This window comes from Phyllobates terribilis, unplaced genomic scaffold (assembly GCF_046119375.1).
Source record: "Phyllobates terribilis strain yellow unplaced genomic scaffold, ASM4611937v1 Scaffold_5__5_contigs__length_657084704, whole genome shotgun sequence".
Lineage (NCBI taxonomy): Eukaryota > Metazoa > Chordata > Amphibia > Anura > Dendrobatidae > Phyllobates > Phyllobates terribilis.
Window position 1 is genome coordinate 418,179,396 of NW_027362765.1, and position 18,268 is coordinate 418,197,663.

The 18,268-nt window shown below is 42.3% G+C and overlaps 1 protein-coding gene across 1 annotated transcript; it reads left to right on the top strand.

Annotated features, from left to right (window-relative positions):
- Positions 1–446: 446 nt before the first annotated feature.
- GSTO1 (glutathione S-transferase omega 1) lies at positions 447–10,782 on the top strand. The gene is made up of 6 exons (XM_073685199.1): positions 447–649; positions 3,353–3,461; positions 4,642–4,864; positions 5,174–5,275; positions 8,852–8,958; positions 10,522–10,782. Exons 1-6 carry the CDS (start codon positions 619–621, stop codon positions 10,676–10,678), a joined length of 729 nt encoding a protein of 242 aa, XP_073541300.1. The 5' UTR covers positions 447–618; the 3' UTR covers positions 10,679–10,782.
- Positions 10,783–18,268: the final 7,486 nt, after the last annotated feature.

Genomic DNA, 18,268 nt, shown 5'->3' on the forward strand with positions numbered 1-18,268 from the left:
GTGTGAACATAGCCTTACATTACCAGCAAAGTCCATGAAATCTCATGCACACACCTTAGTCTTTATCAGCATGCACAAGAGACAAATGTACCCAGACAAAAACGCAGCAAAAACTCATCAAAACCTGCTTTTTTTGAGGTTGCTTTTTTAATACCGAGAGAGCAGGCTTTTACTGCCCAAAAAAAACGCAGCAAAAACGCAATGTGTGAACATAGCCTAATAGTTTAAACCAAACAGTAGTGCTACAAAAAGTCACAGTATAGCCCAGGCTCAATCCTCATTGTGTGTGCACATTAACTATTCACATTGCTTTACATTTGAGCCGAAGTTTGCAAAGTCATTGCCTAGTGATATTGAATAGGAGTGTAATTACACACACATGGCTCTTATGGAATAACCAGTATACAGATGGAGGCGCGGTGTACGGTTTGGGCTGATCATTAGCTACGAGGGAAGGGGTGGGGGTTGGTAGAGGCGCAGCTATAGACAGCAAGGAGGGGCAGCTCTTGTATCCAAGCCTCCTTCTGGAATGTCAGGCCTTATATACAGCTGCACCCCATATAACACACATATGTGCTCTCTGCTTGTTATACAGGTCCCTCCACTAAGGCTGCAGCCATGAGCGGATCACAGAGGAGTTTGGCTAAGGGTAAGTAAAGGAACACATTGAGACCGTCCGCTTTCACCTTGTATTAGAGAAACAGGTTATACAAATATATGTGCGTTCTAATAAAAACATACTGTATTTACTTCTGAATACGGACATATACACTGTAATGGCTGAGATGAAAAGTTTTTAAATGGATTTTCGCAATAGTTGAAATGTTACGTATACTTTCATAAAGCGGACAGTACCAGAACGGATGCACAAGAACCAGATGTAGCAGAGCTGGTGTTGTATGCTAGCATTGTACCTTGTTATATGGATTTGCAGCTGTCTTTCATCCAAGTTATGCCTGCTACTTAAAGAAGCACTCCACCACAGAACATTGCAATTATTAGATCATATAGTACTGTGTAAATACAACTGCTCATTTTGCTTTTCCACCCAGCTGTGGCCACTTTCAGTATTTGTAAGGGTGCTTTCACATTGCATTTATGCATCTGTTCAGTGGCCCCGTTGGGGTCGAGCTCTGAACCCCCCTCAAAACTGGGTTCAGACGTAAGTGCTGAAAGGGCCATAGACTATAATGGTGCTGTCCGGGTGAATTTCGCTCTGTCGTGCATCGTTTTTGGGAGTGTACTCCTACTGGAGGCGGACTACGTCTGGGTGTCCACCTCCACTAGGCATGTATCGCCCTCTGACGGCACCATTATACTCTATGGCCTCGTTTGCTCATGCGTCCGAATCCCCATTTTGCAGGGAGGGAGGTTTGGATGTTTGGCCTGATGGGGCCCACCGAGCATGTACGGAAAAGCATAATAGAAACACGTCACCACGCTAGCGGTTTTCTCCAACTCCTGGTTTCCACTTACAAATACTGAAAGTGTGAATGTGGCCTAGTTCTTAGAAGCAGGAAGTTTCTTGTCAATGCAGAAATCCTAACAGAGTGCGCATTGTCCAGTGTCAATTGCATGTGTCCAGCCACATCCCGACTAGACTATCCGGCCACACTCAATACACTTACATCAAGTGAGGCTGTGCATGTCTAGTCAGCATGTGACTGCATATATGGAATTTGCATACTTATGGTCACTGTGCCGGCGTCAGAGAATCCTCACAGTGCGTGCGATGTGAGCATTCACAAGTCTGTAGTCAGTGACTGCAGGCTGGACAACTCCTTTAAGGCTTTTTCAGACCAATGGGCTGTCCATGTTAAAAATCAGAAAACAGACAGCATAGCCAGAACAATAAAACAGAATTTTTTTAAATTCCAAAGTCAAATTAGAAAATTGCAAAAGGCAATGGTACTCGCCAGCCAAGGTTTCAAGAAAAATGCACACCAGGATGCAGCCAGCCCCCTTTTGTTAGAAGGAGGTAACACAGGTGCAGAATGCTGATGAACAGTCGCTCTCACTCTCTCACTGGAGGAGTGACTGCCTAGCGCTAAAGCTGCACACAGATGAAACTTGCAATAGGGTGCAGTTCACACACTCACGGCATGGTGCCTAGCCAGCATCCTATTACACGCCCCTACTATTCGATTAGGCGGGATGCCTGGCACCCTATCTGTGCATTTCAGAGGTGCAAAGCTCCAACTCACAAGGTCACCATTAATGGGCTTAGAGACATCTGACTGCTTAAAAACCACTAACGCAAAAGTCACAATCTTGAAAAAGTGATATACCGTAGACTTTTCTGTCTGGAAAATCCATAGCAAACTTGCTCTGTGTGACTATATCCTTTGTGCTAAGAAACAATATTCTGCAGTGAGTTTTTACAGCTTCCAAATGGAGTAGAAGCAAAGCTTAGATGACCAAGTTGGCGCTGTTACATTTCGGAAGTGTAACCTTGTTCATAAGTGAAGAATTTAGATTATCACTGAGATGTGGATCTAGGTTAATTGGCGTAATAAACAAGGGAAAGTCTCTAGGGATTGAGATGTCAGGTCAGCGGCTTCTTTGAGACCAGAGGTAAGTTTCCTTGACACTTGCTGCTTGTAAGCAGTTGCAACCTAAAAATCCCACCTGCAACTTGGCGAAATGCGTGGGAAGAAGTTAAAAGGACTGTATAGTGAGGAAGGGTCTACGAAAGCCTTAACCCCTTGTTGTCTTAACAAGTGACGGGTAGTCTGGGGCTCCTTTCCTGCCATATGTAAGAATATATTCGCACGGTACAGTCAAAATTGACAATGGAACCAATGACCCATGGTGTGACCACAGCGTGTGCATCCTTAATTTTTGCCCGACCTGCTCACAAGTGTGCACATTAGTGAGCCAGCAGGGGAAGTGAAATGTGGTGCATGCACCCAGATATTATAACTTTACTATATTGACCATATTTTGGAATATGTACTTCATATGACCTCGTCCCAAACTGTATCACTAACATCCTGTAGCTCTCGTCTTGTGCTACACCTTTTTTTTTTTTTTTTTTTTTTTTTTATCATATAAATGCGAACTAATGTTAGGGTTATGTCGGAGTAATTTCAGCCATTTTTTTACAAAACTGATGGCGTTTTTGTAAAATCACAACAGTAGCTGCAAAAAAAAAAAAATTAAAAAAAATTAGTGCGGTGGAGAGGCTATGACCATGACGTGGCACAAATCTATATCTATGGGTCACTAGTTTAACCTCTTCTCCACAGCTGGCCAAGTTTTCATTAACCTCATCTGCACCTTTTTTTGCCTTACAGACATCTGTACACTAAATGAAAATATCCATTATCTTTTTTTTTTTTTTTTTTTTCAGGCAGCGCCACCCCAGGACCGGTACCAGAAGGGATAATTCGACTTTACAGCATGAGATTCTGTCCTTTTGCCCAGAGAGCACGTCTTGTCTTGATCGCCAAAGGAATTAAGTAGGAACCAGATTTGTATACCATTTCTGGAGATTTGACCTGTTCACATTTTTCTTCTTTCTAAAGTTTTTGTAAGTTAGTGTTTCCCCCCCCCAAAAAAAAAAAGTTATGGATAGGGGATTGTTCTTTTTACCACTGAGATTGGTTGCAGCTCTTGGCTTCTTCATAGACAATGAGTGAGCAGGGGCCAAGCATGCCATACTTCAGCTCCATTCAGACCAGAGCTACAGAGCGACATTCTAAGTGTATCAAAACCCAGACCTTGGAATCAATATGGGGGGAATCCCAACCGTTAGACTCCCCCAGCAATTGGCAAGTTATCCAATTCATAGAACTATCCAAAACATGTCTTTTATGTGGCAATAGCACTATAATGTAACTTTTAAGATATTGATTAGTGATGAGCAAGCACTAAAATGCTCGGATCAAGCACATTGGAATACTCGGGTGCTCAACCCGAGCAACGAGCCCAATGTAAGTCTATGGGAAACTCGAGCATTTTTCTGCCCCCCCCCCCCCCCCGGCTCTATTCTTTCTATTCTAAATTGTCGGGTACCGGTATATGCCGCTGCTGAATTGCCGGCTTTTCATGTTTCACTGTGAGCACTGTTCCCATTGATTTGGGCAATCACTGTAATGCCACAACCCCACCATGGCTGCGGCATTACAGGGAGTGGCAGACAATCCCTGCATGATTGGTGCTCTAAATAGCGCCAAACATGCAGGACGGGGACCAGAGCTCCTGCCCGAGCATCGCGCAAGTACTTGACGAGCTCCGAGCATCTTGAGTACTGAGATGCTCGGGCGAGTGGCGAGCATGCTCGCTCATCAGTAATATTGATATATCATGTTTTTGTAGGCCATAATCATAGGGGCTGCAGTCAGAATTGGACAGTGGATCATCTGCCCCATTAGTGAGAACCTGATTACAGATTTTCAATTGGGTCTCAGGAGCTTTAAAGGGGTTATCCAGGCCTTTCACTGTAGTTACTCCATTGACCGGCATGACCAAGTATACTTCTCTCCACATTCAGGCTAGACGTGCGAATTGTATGTCACCGGTTGTAAGGGGTTAAGTTGCGTGTCTAGGTTCTCAGTATACTATTTTGTTTAGTTGTAACAGTCACTTTGTAGACACAAGTCACGTTTCGCCTGAACTGACTGGATTTCTTCTATTCAGACACGAAGTTGTCAACATTAACCTAAAGAACAAGCCGGATTGGTTTTTCGAGAAAAGTCCTACAGGACTGGTGCCATCGCTTGAAACCTCTGATGGTAAAATAATCTACGAATCTCCAATTGTTTGTGATTACCTGGATGACGCCTTTCCTGAGAATAAGCTGACCCCAGCCGATCCCTATGAAAAAGCCCAACAGAAGATTCTCCTGGAACAATTCTCTGCGGTAGGAACTCTTTGTTGGGAATGTAAAATCAATTTAATGTTCTCTTGAGTCATTGTTTGGAAGAGAACCCTCCCTTTTTTTTTTTTTTTCATCTGTTTGCCTTACACTGAAGGGTTCCCTCTAAATCGCTGAAAAATGGATCTGCATCCACAATTCCTTTGGGTATCCTATCTGATTTCCTGAAAAATGGGATTCAGATGAAAACTCAAAGGTCAAGGATGTTGTGCAAAATTAAGTGAGGGTGAAGATAGGCATTTCCTAAATAAAAAGTTAACGAGACAAGTAACGTGGTTTTGTGCTTGACTTTAGGTTACCACTGCACTGTACAAGATTTTGTTTGCCAAGAAGGACAATCAAGACACAAGTGAATTAAAGACTCAATTTTTTGAGAAATATAAAAAACTTGAAGAGGTAAGAAGTTTGTGCAAATTAAGATCTAGAATGTGTGTGTGTGGGTTTTTTTTTTTTTTTTTTGGGACAGCTGTCAATCATATATTAAAAAAACCCCGATATGGATCTGGTATTGCTGTAATCGCACCAACCTGAAGAATAAAGTCATCTAATCACTTATACCGCACGAGGAACAGCGTAACAAATAAACGATAGTGCTAGGGTTGTGCTATTTTCAAAAATAAAAAAAACCTGTATGGCAACTAGTGTTGAGCATAAGTGCTCGCTACTTGAGTTTGCATAGGGGGCTCGTGTATGCATGGAGTATTGTGGGTGCTCGAGTCTCCGCCCATATGTTTCATGTCTGTTATACAGCCAAAAAAAACCTAGTGGGGGTTGCCTGCCTTGCTCGACCGTGAAACATGCGGGGCAGGGACTTGGGCATCTGCGATACATGGTGCGTACCCGATGCAAACTCAAATACAGAGCACTTGCGCTCAAGAATAATGACCACTTATTCAATATGATGATCTAATGTTATCAATTTCTGTGTCATACCGCTGGGTTCACTATACCCCTAATTAGAATCCTTGAGGGGGTTTAGTTTCTAAAATGGGGTCACTTGTGGGTGGAGTTTCCAGTGTTTAGGCACATCAGGGGCTCTCTAAACACGACATGGCATCCGCTCTCAATTCCATGCAATTTTGGGTTCAAAAAGTCAGTGCTCCTTCCCTTCCGAACTCTGCCGTGCGCCCAAACACTGTATTTTTATCCCCACATATGGGGTATCGGCGTACTCGGGAGGAATTGCACAAGTTTTTGGGGTTCATTTCCTCCTCTTACCCTTGTGAAAATAAAACTTGGGGCTAAAATCATTTTTGTTGAAAAAGTTAGTTCCCTCCCCCTCCATGTTACCCTTGCGAAAACAACAACAAACATTGGGTCTGAAGTAACATTTTTGTGGAAGTTTAACTTTTGTTTATTTATGGAGGGGGGGAAAAAAAAAATAAATAAATAAAGCAATCGAAGAAATTTGACCATTATCATGAAGTACAATATGTCACAAAAACTATCTCAGAATCAGTGAAATCCATTGAAGTGTTCAAGAGCTATTACCTCATAAATTGACAGAATTGTAAAAATTTCACCTGGTCATTAATGTGCAAACCTGCTTCGGGGTTAAAGGGAACCAGTCAGATAATTCCTGCTTAAACTGCGGGCAGAATGAATCGAAGCTTCGCTGCACAAATGCAGAAAGGTATAATATTCTCTGGAAATGCTTTGGCGTTTCAGACTTTACCGTGACGTTCTGGAGGCAGAAACAGACTAGTCTGATCTCCAGTTATGTTCCCCCACCGCCAGCTCTGCTCTAGGTGATCATCTAGTCCTTTCCGATGTACTTGCAAGGGAGAGACTAGTCAATCATGTAGAGCAGGGGTGGGGAATTTTTTTTTTTTCTGCCAAGGGCCATTTGGATATTTATACCTTCCTTCGGGGGCTGCACAAATTGCGCGCTAACGCTGCCCACAAAGTAAGTTCTGGCACTGGTGTCAGGATGTAATTTTTCATTGCATGCACCTCGGCATTCAGTGGTGCAAATACCTATGTTTGCTCACAGAGCAAGAAGAAATTAATGGGCCGGCGGTCATCAAAATACAGCTGCCGGCCCAAACACTGCAGTTCCTGGCAATCAGCTCTGGGCTATATAAAAGGTCACCAAGGGCCGTAAATGGCTCGCAGGCCTCAAGTTCCCCACCCCCTAGCCTGGAGCATTCTGGACTAGTATCTCTCCTGGCTCTTTTCACTGAACAATATACTTGACTTCATTCGTGCAGCCAAGCTGCGATTCATGCTGCCCGTGGTGTGGACAGGTTCTCTGGGGAATTAAATGGCCTGAATTTGGGAAATAAATTCTATGTGCACACGTTGTGTATTTGGTGCAGATTTTGCACATCGAGTTCTGAACTGAAATCCACAACATTTCTGCATTTTATGAATACGGTGGAGATGCAGAGCATTTCTGATGATTAACAGTTTGGACCAAGGGAACAGTTACACCACTTGCCCAAACTGCTCTCTTCAATGCTCCAAGTGCAGACAGCTTTGCCTCTTCTGCTCAGCTGAGAGGGACTCAAGTTGGCCAGATCCAGCTTTAGGCCATGACCCCAGTATCAGTATTTGGTCTCAGGAGTATGAGCCAAAACCACTAGTGGGTGATACATGCAGAATTGGTGACTTGTTTCTATTATACCTTTTCTCTGATTGTTCCTTGCCTGGTTTTTGGCTCCCACTCCTGAGAAATACTGTTAGTTGGGCCGTGGCCTTAGAATAGCACTTGCAAGCTTTATAGCAAAGATCTCTCAAGTACTGCACTCCTCACCTAGGACACCATCCAGAGAGCAACTGTAACCTAGGTAATAAGCAGTAAATTATAAAAATTTAAAAAAGCCTTGTTAAAAGGGACTGCTATTGGGCCAAATAAGAATTTGTATTATCACTCGTGTTAATCATTTATCCCATGAACATGGGAAACAATTAGTGGACAGACTAACAAGCAAATGCATTTTTATGTGGGCTCAAATTAACATGGTCTGCAACATATTCTGTCATATAAAAGGAGGATATGCTGCAACAAAATGCAATCCATATGGGGATTTGCACGTTTGTATTGATCATGCAGGTTGCATCAGTCCGAACAAAATTTTAAAATGAGCAACCATAGACTTTCTGAGTTATTGATGGTGTGTTCCAGGTATTAAATCTGCCTTAAAGGGGTATTCCCACCTCAAGATCCTATCCCAATATGTAGTAGGTGTAATAATATTAGCAAATGACTCCCATTAGAAATGTATAGTTCTTTAGACTTGCTTTGTCAATTACCCCATGTACAGGGCATTGCAGTAGCTTGGGTATCCATGGTGACTACCACTAACTGTCACTGAGTGGTTGTATCCATGGATACTTGAGCTTCTGCAATGCCCTGCACGTGTGGTGAGCGACATAACGAATCAGAAGAACTATACTAAGTTTCTGATTGGAGGTATTTGCTAATATTATTATTGCACCTACTGCATATTGGGATAGGATCTTGGAGATGGGAATACCCTTTTTAAGACTTAATGCACATTGTCATATATAGCACACATCAGAAACGGACATGCCACCTGTGCAGCTCCACAGGGGCCAAATGGGCTAGGGCTCCAATTGCCAATTTCATGGAGGCCTGAGAAGTGGATAAATAAAGAAATGGGGGTGTAGAGCTGAGGGGTATTGTACAGAAGAGAATCTGCTGTCTGTATCCACGCCTGGCACCCATGACCTACTCTGGGCCCACCCCGTACCCCCATCATTCCTACATTTGCATGTACTTCAGTGAAGTTTTTGGGCTCCTCCATACAATCTTATCTTGGATTTGTCCCTAATATGGGAACTCTCGAATGTGGTTGATGGTGATGAGTGGAGGGTTCTTAATGTGGCTATGAATTGCTGTACCTTCTCCAGGCTACAAAACTTGAGTCCATCACTTATGTGGATGCCTATCTTCTCGTTGTTCTGGGGAGATGGATTTTTGTATTTAATCTCAACTTTATTTTTCAGGCCCTTACCAAGAGGAACAGCCCTTACTTTGGTGGGGAATCTGTGTCTATGATTGATTATATGATCTGGCCTTGGTTTGAACGGTTCATTATTTTTGATGTTCTGGAGTAAGTAAGACAAATATATTGTGTTTAGCCCTAATCTACTTTCTTTTCATTTCTCATCATCCATAAAACCTACTGATAAGTAACTTGTATCTTGAGAGATGACAATGTGAAGCACTGTAGAATGTTGGCATGATATAAGGAGTCAAATTAATTTTAAAGATCTGAAGTGAGAATTGTTTCCCATTCATAGAGGTAGGTTGATGAGGTGTTGCTTATAACTTCTCAAGAACCTACTTTCAGTACTACAGCAGGTTTCTATGAGGTGGGCGCTCCTAGGAGAATAAACCTAATCTGGAGAAAGTAGTAGGTCATCTGATATGGTCTGGATAATAGCTACGATCTGAAATGCGTTGATGCACTGTGTAGCTTTGTCCGGATTACATTTATGGATATCTGATTGGGTTTAATCAAGGTGCTGGAGATTTAATTTTTGCTTGTTGGATCCATTGCCTCTTGTTCCATGCACCCTTGGGTTGGTGAATGAGCTGGACTTTGGCTTTCTACTCCTAGGAGAATGTGCCAATATTGGAGACTATGCTCGATGATGAACAACACTTTACATTTCACCTAAGGCTAGGCTCAACAGTGTTTTTAATAAACTAATTACTGGTTTATTCTCCTGAGCAGCATTAATTCTGTTGCCTGCAATTAAAAACCTCAAACGGCACTGATGTGCATGAATGCACTGTCTCGCAAAAAAAAAAATGCTAATCCCCAGATAAAGCTCTGGACAGACATGTCAGCAATGAGCATCCAGCTCTGAAGCTTGCAGAATTGTGATTGCAGCACTGGAATGCAATACAGGATGTAACTGCAACATATTTACAAAGTGACATCAATTTGCATACATTTTTGGTAAGTTTGTGTCATTTTGCCAAAGGAAACACTATCTTTATTCTTTTGTGGCTAAATAAAAATGCAATGGCTACAATATTGGTAAAGTTAGTTAAAATGGATGCATAAATTGAGCCATCCCGATTCTAATTGAATAGGGATGTATGGTTAAATCTCTGGGGAGGCTGAAGCTGGTTGACAAAACATGTGGGGGGTGATGTGGCATTCATTGTATTTCATTGCACTTTTTAAAGGTGGTTTCTGGGCTTAATATATTAATGGCTTATCCCTGGAATGGTCATGAATACTGGCTCAGTATGGGTCAGGCACCCGGTGCCTCCACCAATCATTTGTGATTGGCTCTGGAAAAGCAGTGTAGTAGCAGTCCTCAAGTACTGCAGCTACTATTAAAGTGCATGTAAGTATAGCTGCAGTACCTATGACTGTCCACTACATAGAGCATGGCGCTGTGGGGTTCAGCTGTTAACGTTTTTAATATCGGACTGCTGCCAGGGCTGCTAATAGCTGATTGGTGTGGGTACCAGGTGTCAGACCCCCACTGATCTAGAAAATCCCCTCCCCCTTTCCCCTTCAGCAAAAGTCCACTTCTAGCAAATATTTGGAGATATGGGGTTTAATACTACAGTATCAATTACAATATATATACAACTATGCTAGTGCAGGGTCTATATTAGGAATTTTGTTATGTAAATTATTTCTTTTTTTTAGGTTTTTGGAGAAGACCCCACTTGTTAATGCCTGGTACGAGCTGATGCTGCAGGACCCAGCTGTTAAAGAGACGTACACCGAACCAGACGTTCTCGTCGGCTTTGTCAAACTATATTCTCAGGACAGCTTGGATGCGGGTGATTATGGCCTTGACTAAAGTCACTGACAGCTGTGCAATCCAAGTATCTAGTGCCTTTAATATATTAAATCACAGTTTCTAAGTTCTCTACCTCCAAAGCTGTGAATAAATACATTCAAGGATTGATTCGTCATTGTGTGTTCAATATACAACCTGAGGACAGATCATTAATGTTACGTATGCCATTCGTGGACCCACTGTGCCACGTGGCCAGACTTGGCTTTGCCCCTGCTAGACAACTGGCTATCTGGTGCTTTTTAATGGTGGAGTTTGGCTTGAGCTGCAGGTTGCTGCCAGGTACGGCTCCTAGGAAGTCCCCAGTACTGCAGCTGCTGACACTGATAGGGCTGTGTTCAGACTACTAGGTTCAGGATCCTTGGGCAGAATGGTTACTGCAACACACGGCTGATTCGGAGACTGGTTTTTGGCAGTCCAGATAACATGGAATATTCAGTGTCAGACACACTGGTCTCTGATATAGGTTCAGGTACCACCGTATTGTCTTCAGCATTCAGAACTTTCCACACAAGGACCAGGGCACAAAACAAATTCACACAAGATGGCCAAAAAGGTGAGTATAAATTATATTTAAGTAAATCGAAATGTAGAAAGGTATAATGAGCAACACTAATGCGTCAGTACAGCAGGAGGCGACTGGTGTACCGCATAGCAAGTAGGAACTAAACGTATAGCAAAAACCTAAGGAAGGTGTGGGTTTGTTTTTTGTGCATTAAACTTTACCAGTAGAGACCATAAAAACTCAGAGAAACCTGCTTCTTTACTGTTAAGAGCAGGTTTTGCCTGCGGGAAAAAGCGCAGCAAAAAACACAACGTGTGAACATAGCCTTAATGTCCGTTAGAATTGTTCTACCAAATTTTTAGGCTATTGTCCCTCCTTGACATAATTTGTTGGTATTTCTCCTGTGGTGCTGTCGTGGAGGGTGATTAGAGAAAATAGAACTGAACTTGCTGGTTATTAGGTTTCTAAGAACCCTCCACAACAGCACGGGTAATTCCCATCATTCAGTTTTTTTATTTGATCTGGTGTTGATCAAAGAAAAGGGAAAGGGGGGGTGACCTTCATGGTCTTCTTACACACCCCCCCCCCCCCCCTCCTCCTCAACCCGCTTCTCTGGTTATGATACTTCATACTTCCTAGCCAGTTTGTGATCTTGCAATTGACCTCATAAAACAAAAGCTAATTTATAAGGGAAACAAACGTGCGTACAGAATATCCTTTAAAATGATCACTTTATTAGAATTGACCTCTTAGTGTCTTAGTGTTTAGCTACATGACTGCTGCAGCTAATCACCTCTGCCAAACCAGAGAATTTATTAGTGTACAGCTCTTAAAATGAAGTGGTCAGATGTTGGCTTATGGGTACAGTACATCTGGAGTTATGGCTACTTGATCTCCATTCATCTGTTATATGCCCTTAAGCCATTGCTCTAGTATTGAATCAGCCTCTGCAACATTGCTCTCATTGAAGATATAACGTAGTGGGTCAACTCCTTTTTTTTTTTTTTTTTTTTGAACAGTCCCCAAAGCAGGACACCTAAGAGGCCTTTATTCTACAGGAGCACTGTATAAACTAGGGGTTGGCACGTGAGTCAAATTGGCCTGGTGTTCTCGAAAGATGTAAGTCTCTGTGTTCTAGAGCCCTCAATGTGGAGAACTGCTGAACTTGGTTGCACCCCTTTTAATAGGTAGATGATAGCCAGAGCCAGGACTTGAACCACACTGCTATTATTGGGGAGGAGCTGGAGGGATGCACCCTTCGAGCAGTGCTACTGGAAGGGGAGGCGCTGGAGCAATGCTGCAGAAAGGGGAGCACTGCCCACCAAGGGGAGGTTCAGACTGAAAGCAAGAAAGCTTGAGTTCTGCAGGGCACAGGGGCAGAGTCCGTATGATCAGTGGGGCCATCTCCTCTTTTCCTTTGGCTGTCCTGCATGGCATACGGAGCACTTCGTTTTTTGGCTTGCTGTACAAAGAACTGCTGACCCCTGGACTAAACTGGGAAAAAAAGTTATATTATAACACACCTGTCAAACTGGTTATACAAGCCAGTGCCTTCTTAATCTGAGAGCACTATAGTAAAATATGAGCATGCTGTCAGAACTGCATGTACTTTAGAGAAATAATTTTACTCACTGTTTACTCCAAAATAATAAAATTCTACAATTAGTTATTAACTGCAATGAAGGGAAAAAAAAAAGGCTTATGCTCACTTTTACCTTTTAGATAAACTACATGCATTATATACTGGATGTGCCGAAACGGCTTCTTATCTTAATCAGCCAGACTTCTAGATTTGTTAAGCCAGGAGAAATATACTATCTTTGTGTTGACCTTTGAATGTATGTGTTTCTTTGGCTGGTCAAAAAGGACAGTGATGGGGAACAATGATGTTTGTTGCCATGCTAATTCCATATTGTACTAAGCTAGCTAGTTTATTTACAAGAGCGGGGGGGATTAGCTCAAACAATGAGACCTGAGTGAGCCCTGCACCTTTTCCCCAGACCTGTGACTGATGACCTTAGCAGCATATGTAAATATAAAAAGGATTTTTCTATCCTGCTGCAAAGAGAATAGAAGATCAGACAGCCTCTTCAGGAGAGTAGCTTGGAAGCATGGCTCGATCCAGAGAGACAGATTTGGATTCTACATGATTCCAGCCTAAGGGTACACGGCCCTGACTGGAAGGATACAGATCTGCTCAATTGACCATCAGAGAACCCATGGATACATTTGGGAGACCAGGTTGGGACGACTAAGTCACCTGGTCCCATGGATATGTTTGGGGTTGCCAGGTGGGACCCTCCAGTCGCCTGGAACCCATGGAGATATTCGGAGAAGCCAGATTGGGACCAGCTGGTCATCTGGCCCCATGGAAACTCTTGGAGGGTGGGACCCTCGGGTCTCCTGCCCTTGTACTTCGATGGACTGTCAGCTTCCTAAGCTTGCCGCTACCTCCTCTCTGGAAGTCCACCAAGAGCGGGGGGGCCAATGGCTGAGATAGTTGGTCCTGGAAGTCCCAAAGTCGCAGCTGCTCTATTCTCAGCGGGCCAGCAGAAGGGTGAGACTGTGTAATTTTGCACCATGTTGGGTATTTTCTGGGACTGTTCTGTGTTTATTAGAAAAAAATGACTGGCCCTTCCAAAACAAGAAATAGGTGCTTACTAGGAGCAGCTACCTCCATATATAACTAACAAAGTAGCACTCTGTAACTCTAAGTTTGCGAACTTGACATATGAATAGCATTACTGCTGTAGAAAATAGAAATAAATGAGAAATCTTAGTGCATAAATTGGCCAATTCATGTGTAACTGGTATGGTTTATGCGCTAAGATTTCTGTTTTCTACAGCAGTAATGCTATTCATATTTCATGTTTGCATACTTAGTGTTGCAGAGTGCTGCTTTGTTATTTGTTCTATGTTCTATGTTTATTGTCTGTTTGGTTCAATAAAGTATTACCACACTGTTTTACCCTCATCCTGTGTTGTCTGAGTAGTATGCCCATGGAAGACCCCGTGTCTTCACACTGAACATTATCCAAACTATTGGATACTATAGAAATATTAACAATTTAAATATTAGAACTTATAATACTTCAGCTTCGGCCAAATCTTTTTAAAGCGTAATAAGCATCCACTCATGTACCAGGACTTGTGCGACTAATGTCTCAGTGCCCTGTAATGCTATGCCCCTGGAAGAAAACCCACATGTGACGCAATCAGTGGTTGGCAAAGGAGCTTCCTGCTATAGATTGCTCATCTTTTGATGCAGAACCAGTCTAGAATCATACTGATATTTGTATCTGATCCAATAAATCTGATTATCGATGGATCACATTTCACAATGTAAGCTGCATACTTAATTAATGGGGTTGTCAGATTGAAAGAAAAAAAAAAAAAAATCACCTATTGACTGTCGGGGGTCTGACTGCTGGGATCTGCTCTGATCGGTAGAACGGGGCAGTTTTGCCCATGATGGAATGGCTTGGCAGTGTGCATGCCCGACTGTTGCTCCATTAATTCCATATTGGCAATGAAAGGAGCGGCGGATGGACATGCTCACTGCCACTCCATTCTATTGAGAGTAAAAGGGCCCTGTCGAGATTAAAAAAACAAACAAAACCTTGTTCTGCTCCCATCGGTCGGACACCCACCGATCAATGAGTTATCACCTATTCTGTGACTAGGTGATAACTATTCACCGGACAACCCCTTAAATAGATATCTTAGAACTGGTGTATTTACTTTGAAAATCCATGTGAGAATGGCTGTGTAAGCCAACTGAAGAGCGAGAGTGCATTGGTCTAAGTATTTTCAGTCTCTGCCTACCCAGCCTGACAGCTGCAGCTTGTACTGAGCAGCGTGAGATCTCAGCAGCAGGAGAGACAAATCAAGGCTATGTGGGCACCATTGTATGGGAAACGCTCAAAGCACAGCTGCACAATAATGCAGGACTTCTTCCAACCTGCCGATTTCACATGAATCAGTACATTTTGTTACAGAATTCACAAGTTAACCATTGTTTGGACATAGTATGCACTAAAAGTAACACCGCAATATGGGAAGAAGGTTGGTGGTGTTATAATGAAGTTACACAGTCTTCCATAGGGAAAGGGCATATGTGAACTCCCCTTGTTGGGAGAAGGCATTAAAAATGGTGGAGTTGTATAGACTAGTAGGGGTATATGCACACCACGTGTTTTTTTTAGGTGGATTCCGATTTGAAAATGGCCTGAAAAAGCTTTAAAAAAACACTCGAAAGAAATGCATATATCTAATGTAAAAATGACTTGCTGTCCATATGTTCAGTCTTCTCAGCGTCTTTTAACCACTTTAGGCTTCCAAAAACGCCAAACAAAAGTAAGAAACAATTCTTCAGGCATTTTCCACTCTGACGACATTTTATAAAGAAGTCAACGGGAAGGGTCAAAAGATGCCCGGGCGTCCCTTTTGAGCAGTTTTCCAATGTTTTTGCTACAGAACATTGCTTCGATTATTGCCTTTGTAAGATCCCGGTTGTGAAATTTATAGCAAGTATTAACTAATATAAGGAAATGCATAGCACCGATATTTAATTTATATATTCAATGTATGCTGCTTGTTCTGTAGTGTGAAATCTGCTGACAGAATCCATTTAAAGATTAATCTGCAAAACCTGACTGTGGATTAGAGGTCTGCTTGGGTTTTAGATCGTGCTGGAGATGATCCTGGGACCCCTGGTGTCAAATTGTTTATTCATAGTCGAGTTTGGTTGTTTCCTTTGCAGAATATGTACAAGAACTAACTGCAATGTGCACATGTCTCCCTCTAGTGGACTCATATTTGCATTGCATGTGTAACATAACAGCCAGGACCAAACTAAATTTCTGTGTCTCTGAGTCTGTGTATTTATATAATAAATAAAAAAGAAACATATATAAAAAAAATTATTTCCAGTTTCCTTTTTTCTGCGTTACACATTGTGTCTATTATTAAAAGGGTAGTCTGGTTTAGAGTACCCCTTTTTAAATACCCTACTGGAGCAGACCTGCCATCAGGGCAGTGCTGGCAATAAAGCATAAGGGTCCAATCTGAATTCAGAAAATACAGGACCTACCAGCGCTTACTGTCTGCGGCCACCCACCTCGGGGGACTTTTCCACTTCTTTCCCCTTAATTACAATACACCACCCCTCTCCTCATTGTGATTTCGCAGCACTCACTTTGGAGTGCTGCCTGGTCGAACTCTCCAGCCCCGAACATAATGAAACTGGAGCTGCCGAGCACCTTCATACACAGCGTCAGTGTGTACAGGGGCAGAGTTCTCATCCATCTCTCCTGTGTATAACGACTGCTCACTGCAAACAAGATCATAAAGCCGCAGCGGCCGATACTGACAGGAGAGGGATAATAAGTGCAAGGTTGGTATGTGTGCGATTGCACCTCACTCTCCTGTGTGTAGCGGCCACATGCTGCTGTGCGGTCCTGTGTGCAGCTAGTGCGATCTACAACCCCTGGCAAAAATTATGGAATCACCGGGCTTGGAGGATGTTCATTCAGTTGTTTAATGTTGTTGAAAAAAAGCAGATCACAGACATGGCACAAAACTAAAGTCATTTCAAATGGCAACTTTAGGGCTTTAAGAAACACTAAAAGAAATCAAGATTAAAAATATGGTACTCAGTAAGGGTAATTTTTTTCAGACCAAGCAGAGGGAAAAAATTATGGAAGCACTCAATTCTGAGGAAAAAAATATGGAATCATGAAAAACAAACACACAAAAGAACACTCCAGTACATCACTAGTATTTTGTTGCACCACCTCTGGCTTTAATAACAGCTTGCAGTCTCTGAGGCATGGACTTAATGAGTGACAAACAGTACTCTTCATCAATCTGGCTCCAACTTTCTCTGATTGCTGTTGCCAGATCAGCTTTGCAGGTTGGAGCCTTGTCATGGACTATTTTCTTCAACTTCCACCAAAGATTTTCAATTGGATAGAGATCCGGACTATTCGCAGGCCATGACATTGACCTTATGTGTCTTCTTTCAAGGAATGTTTTCACAGTTTTTGCTCTATGGCAGGATGCATTATCATCTTGAAAAATGATGTCATCATCCCCAAACATCCTTTCAATTGATGGGATAAGAAAACTGCCCAAAATATCAATGTAAACTTGGACATTTAATGAAGATGTAATGACAGCCATCTCCCCAGTGCCTTTACCTGACATGCAGCCCCATATCATCAATGTCTGTGGAAATTTGCATGTTCTCTTCATGCAGTCATCTTTATAAATCTCATTGGAACGGCACCAAAGAAAAGTTCCAGCATCATCACCTTGCCCAATGCAGATTCACGATTCATCACTGAATATGACTTTCATCCAGTCATCCACAGTCCACGATTGCTTTTCCTTAGCCCATTGTAACCTTGTTTTTTTTCTGTTTAGGTGTTAATGATGGCTTATGTTTAGCTTTTCTGTATGTAAATCCCATTTCCTTTAGGTGGTTTCTTACAGTTCGGTCACAGACATTGACTCCAGTTTCCTCCCATTCGTTCCTCATTTGTTTTGTTGTGGATTTCCTGTTTTGGAGACATATTGCTTTAAGTTTCCGGTCTTGACGCTTTGATGTCTTCCTTGGTCTACCAGTATGTTTGCCTTTAACAACTTTCCCATGTTGTTTGTATTTGGTCCATATTTTAGACACAGCTGACTGTGAACAACCAACATCTTTTGCAACATTGCGTGATGATTTACCTTCTTTTAAGAGTTTGCTAATCCTCTCCTTTGTTTCAATTGACATCTCTGGTGTTGGAGCCATGATTCATGTCAGTCCACTTGGTGCAACAGCTCTCCAAGGTGTGATCACTCCTTTTAGATGCAGACTAACGAGCAGATCTAATTTGATGCAGGTGTTAGTTTTGGAAATCAAAATTTACAGGGTGATTCCATATTTTTTTCCTCAGAATTGAGTGATTCCATAATTTTTTCCCTCTGCTTGGTCTGAAAAAAATTACCCTTACTGAGTACCACATTTTTTTTATCTTGATTTCTTTTAGTGTTTCTTAAAATCCTAAAGTTGCCATTTGAAATGACTTTAGTTTTGTGCC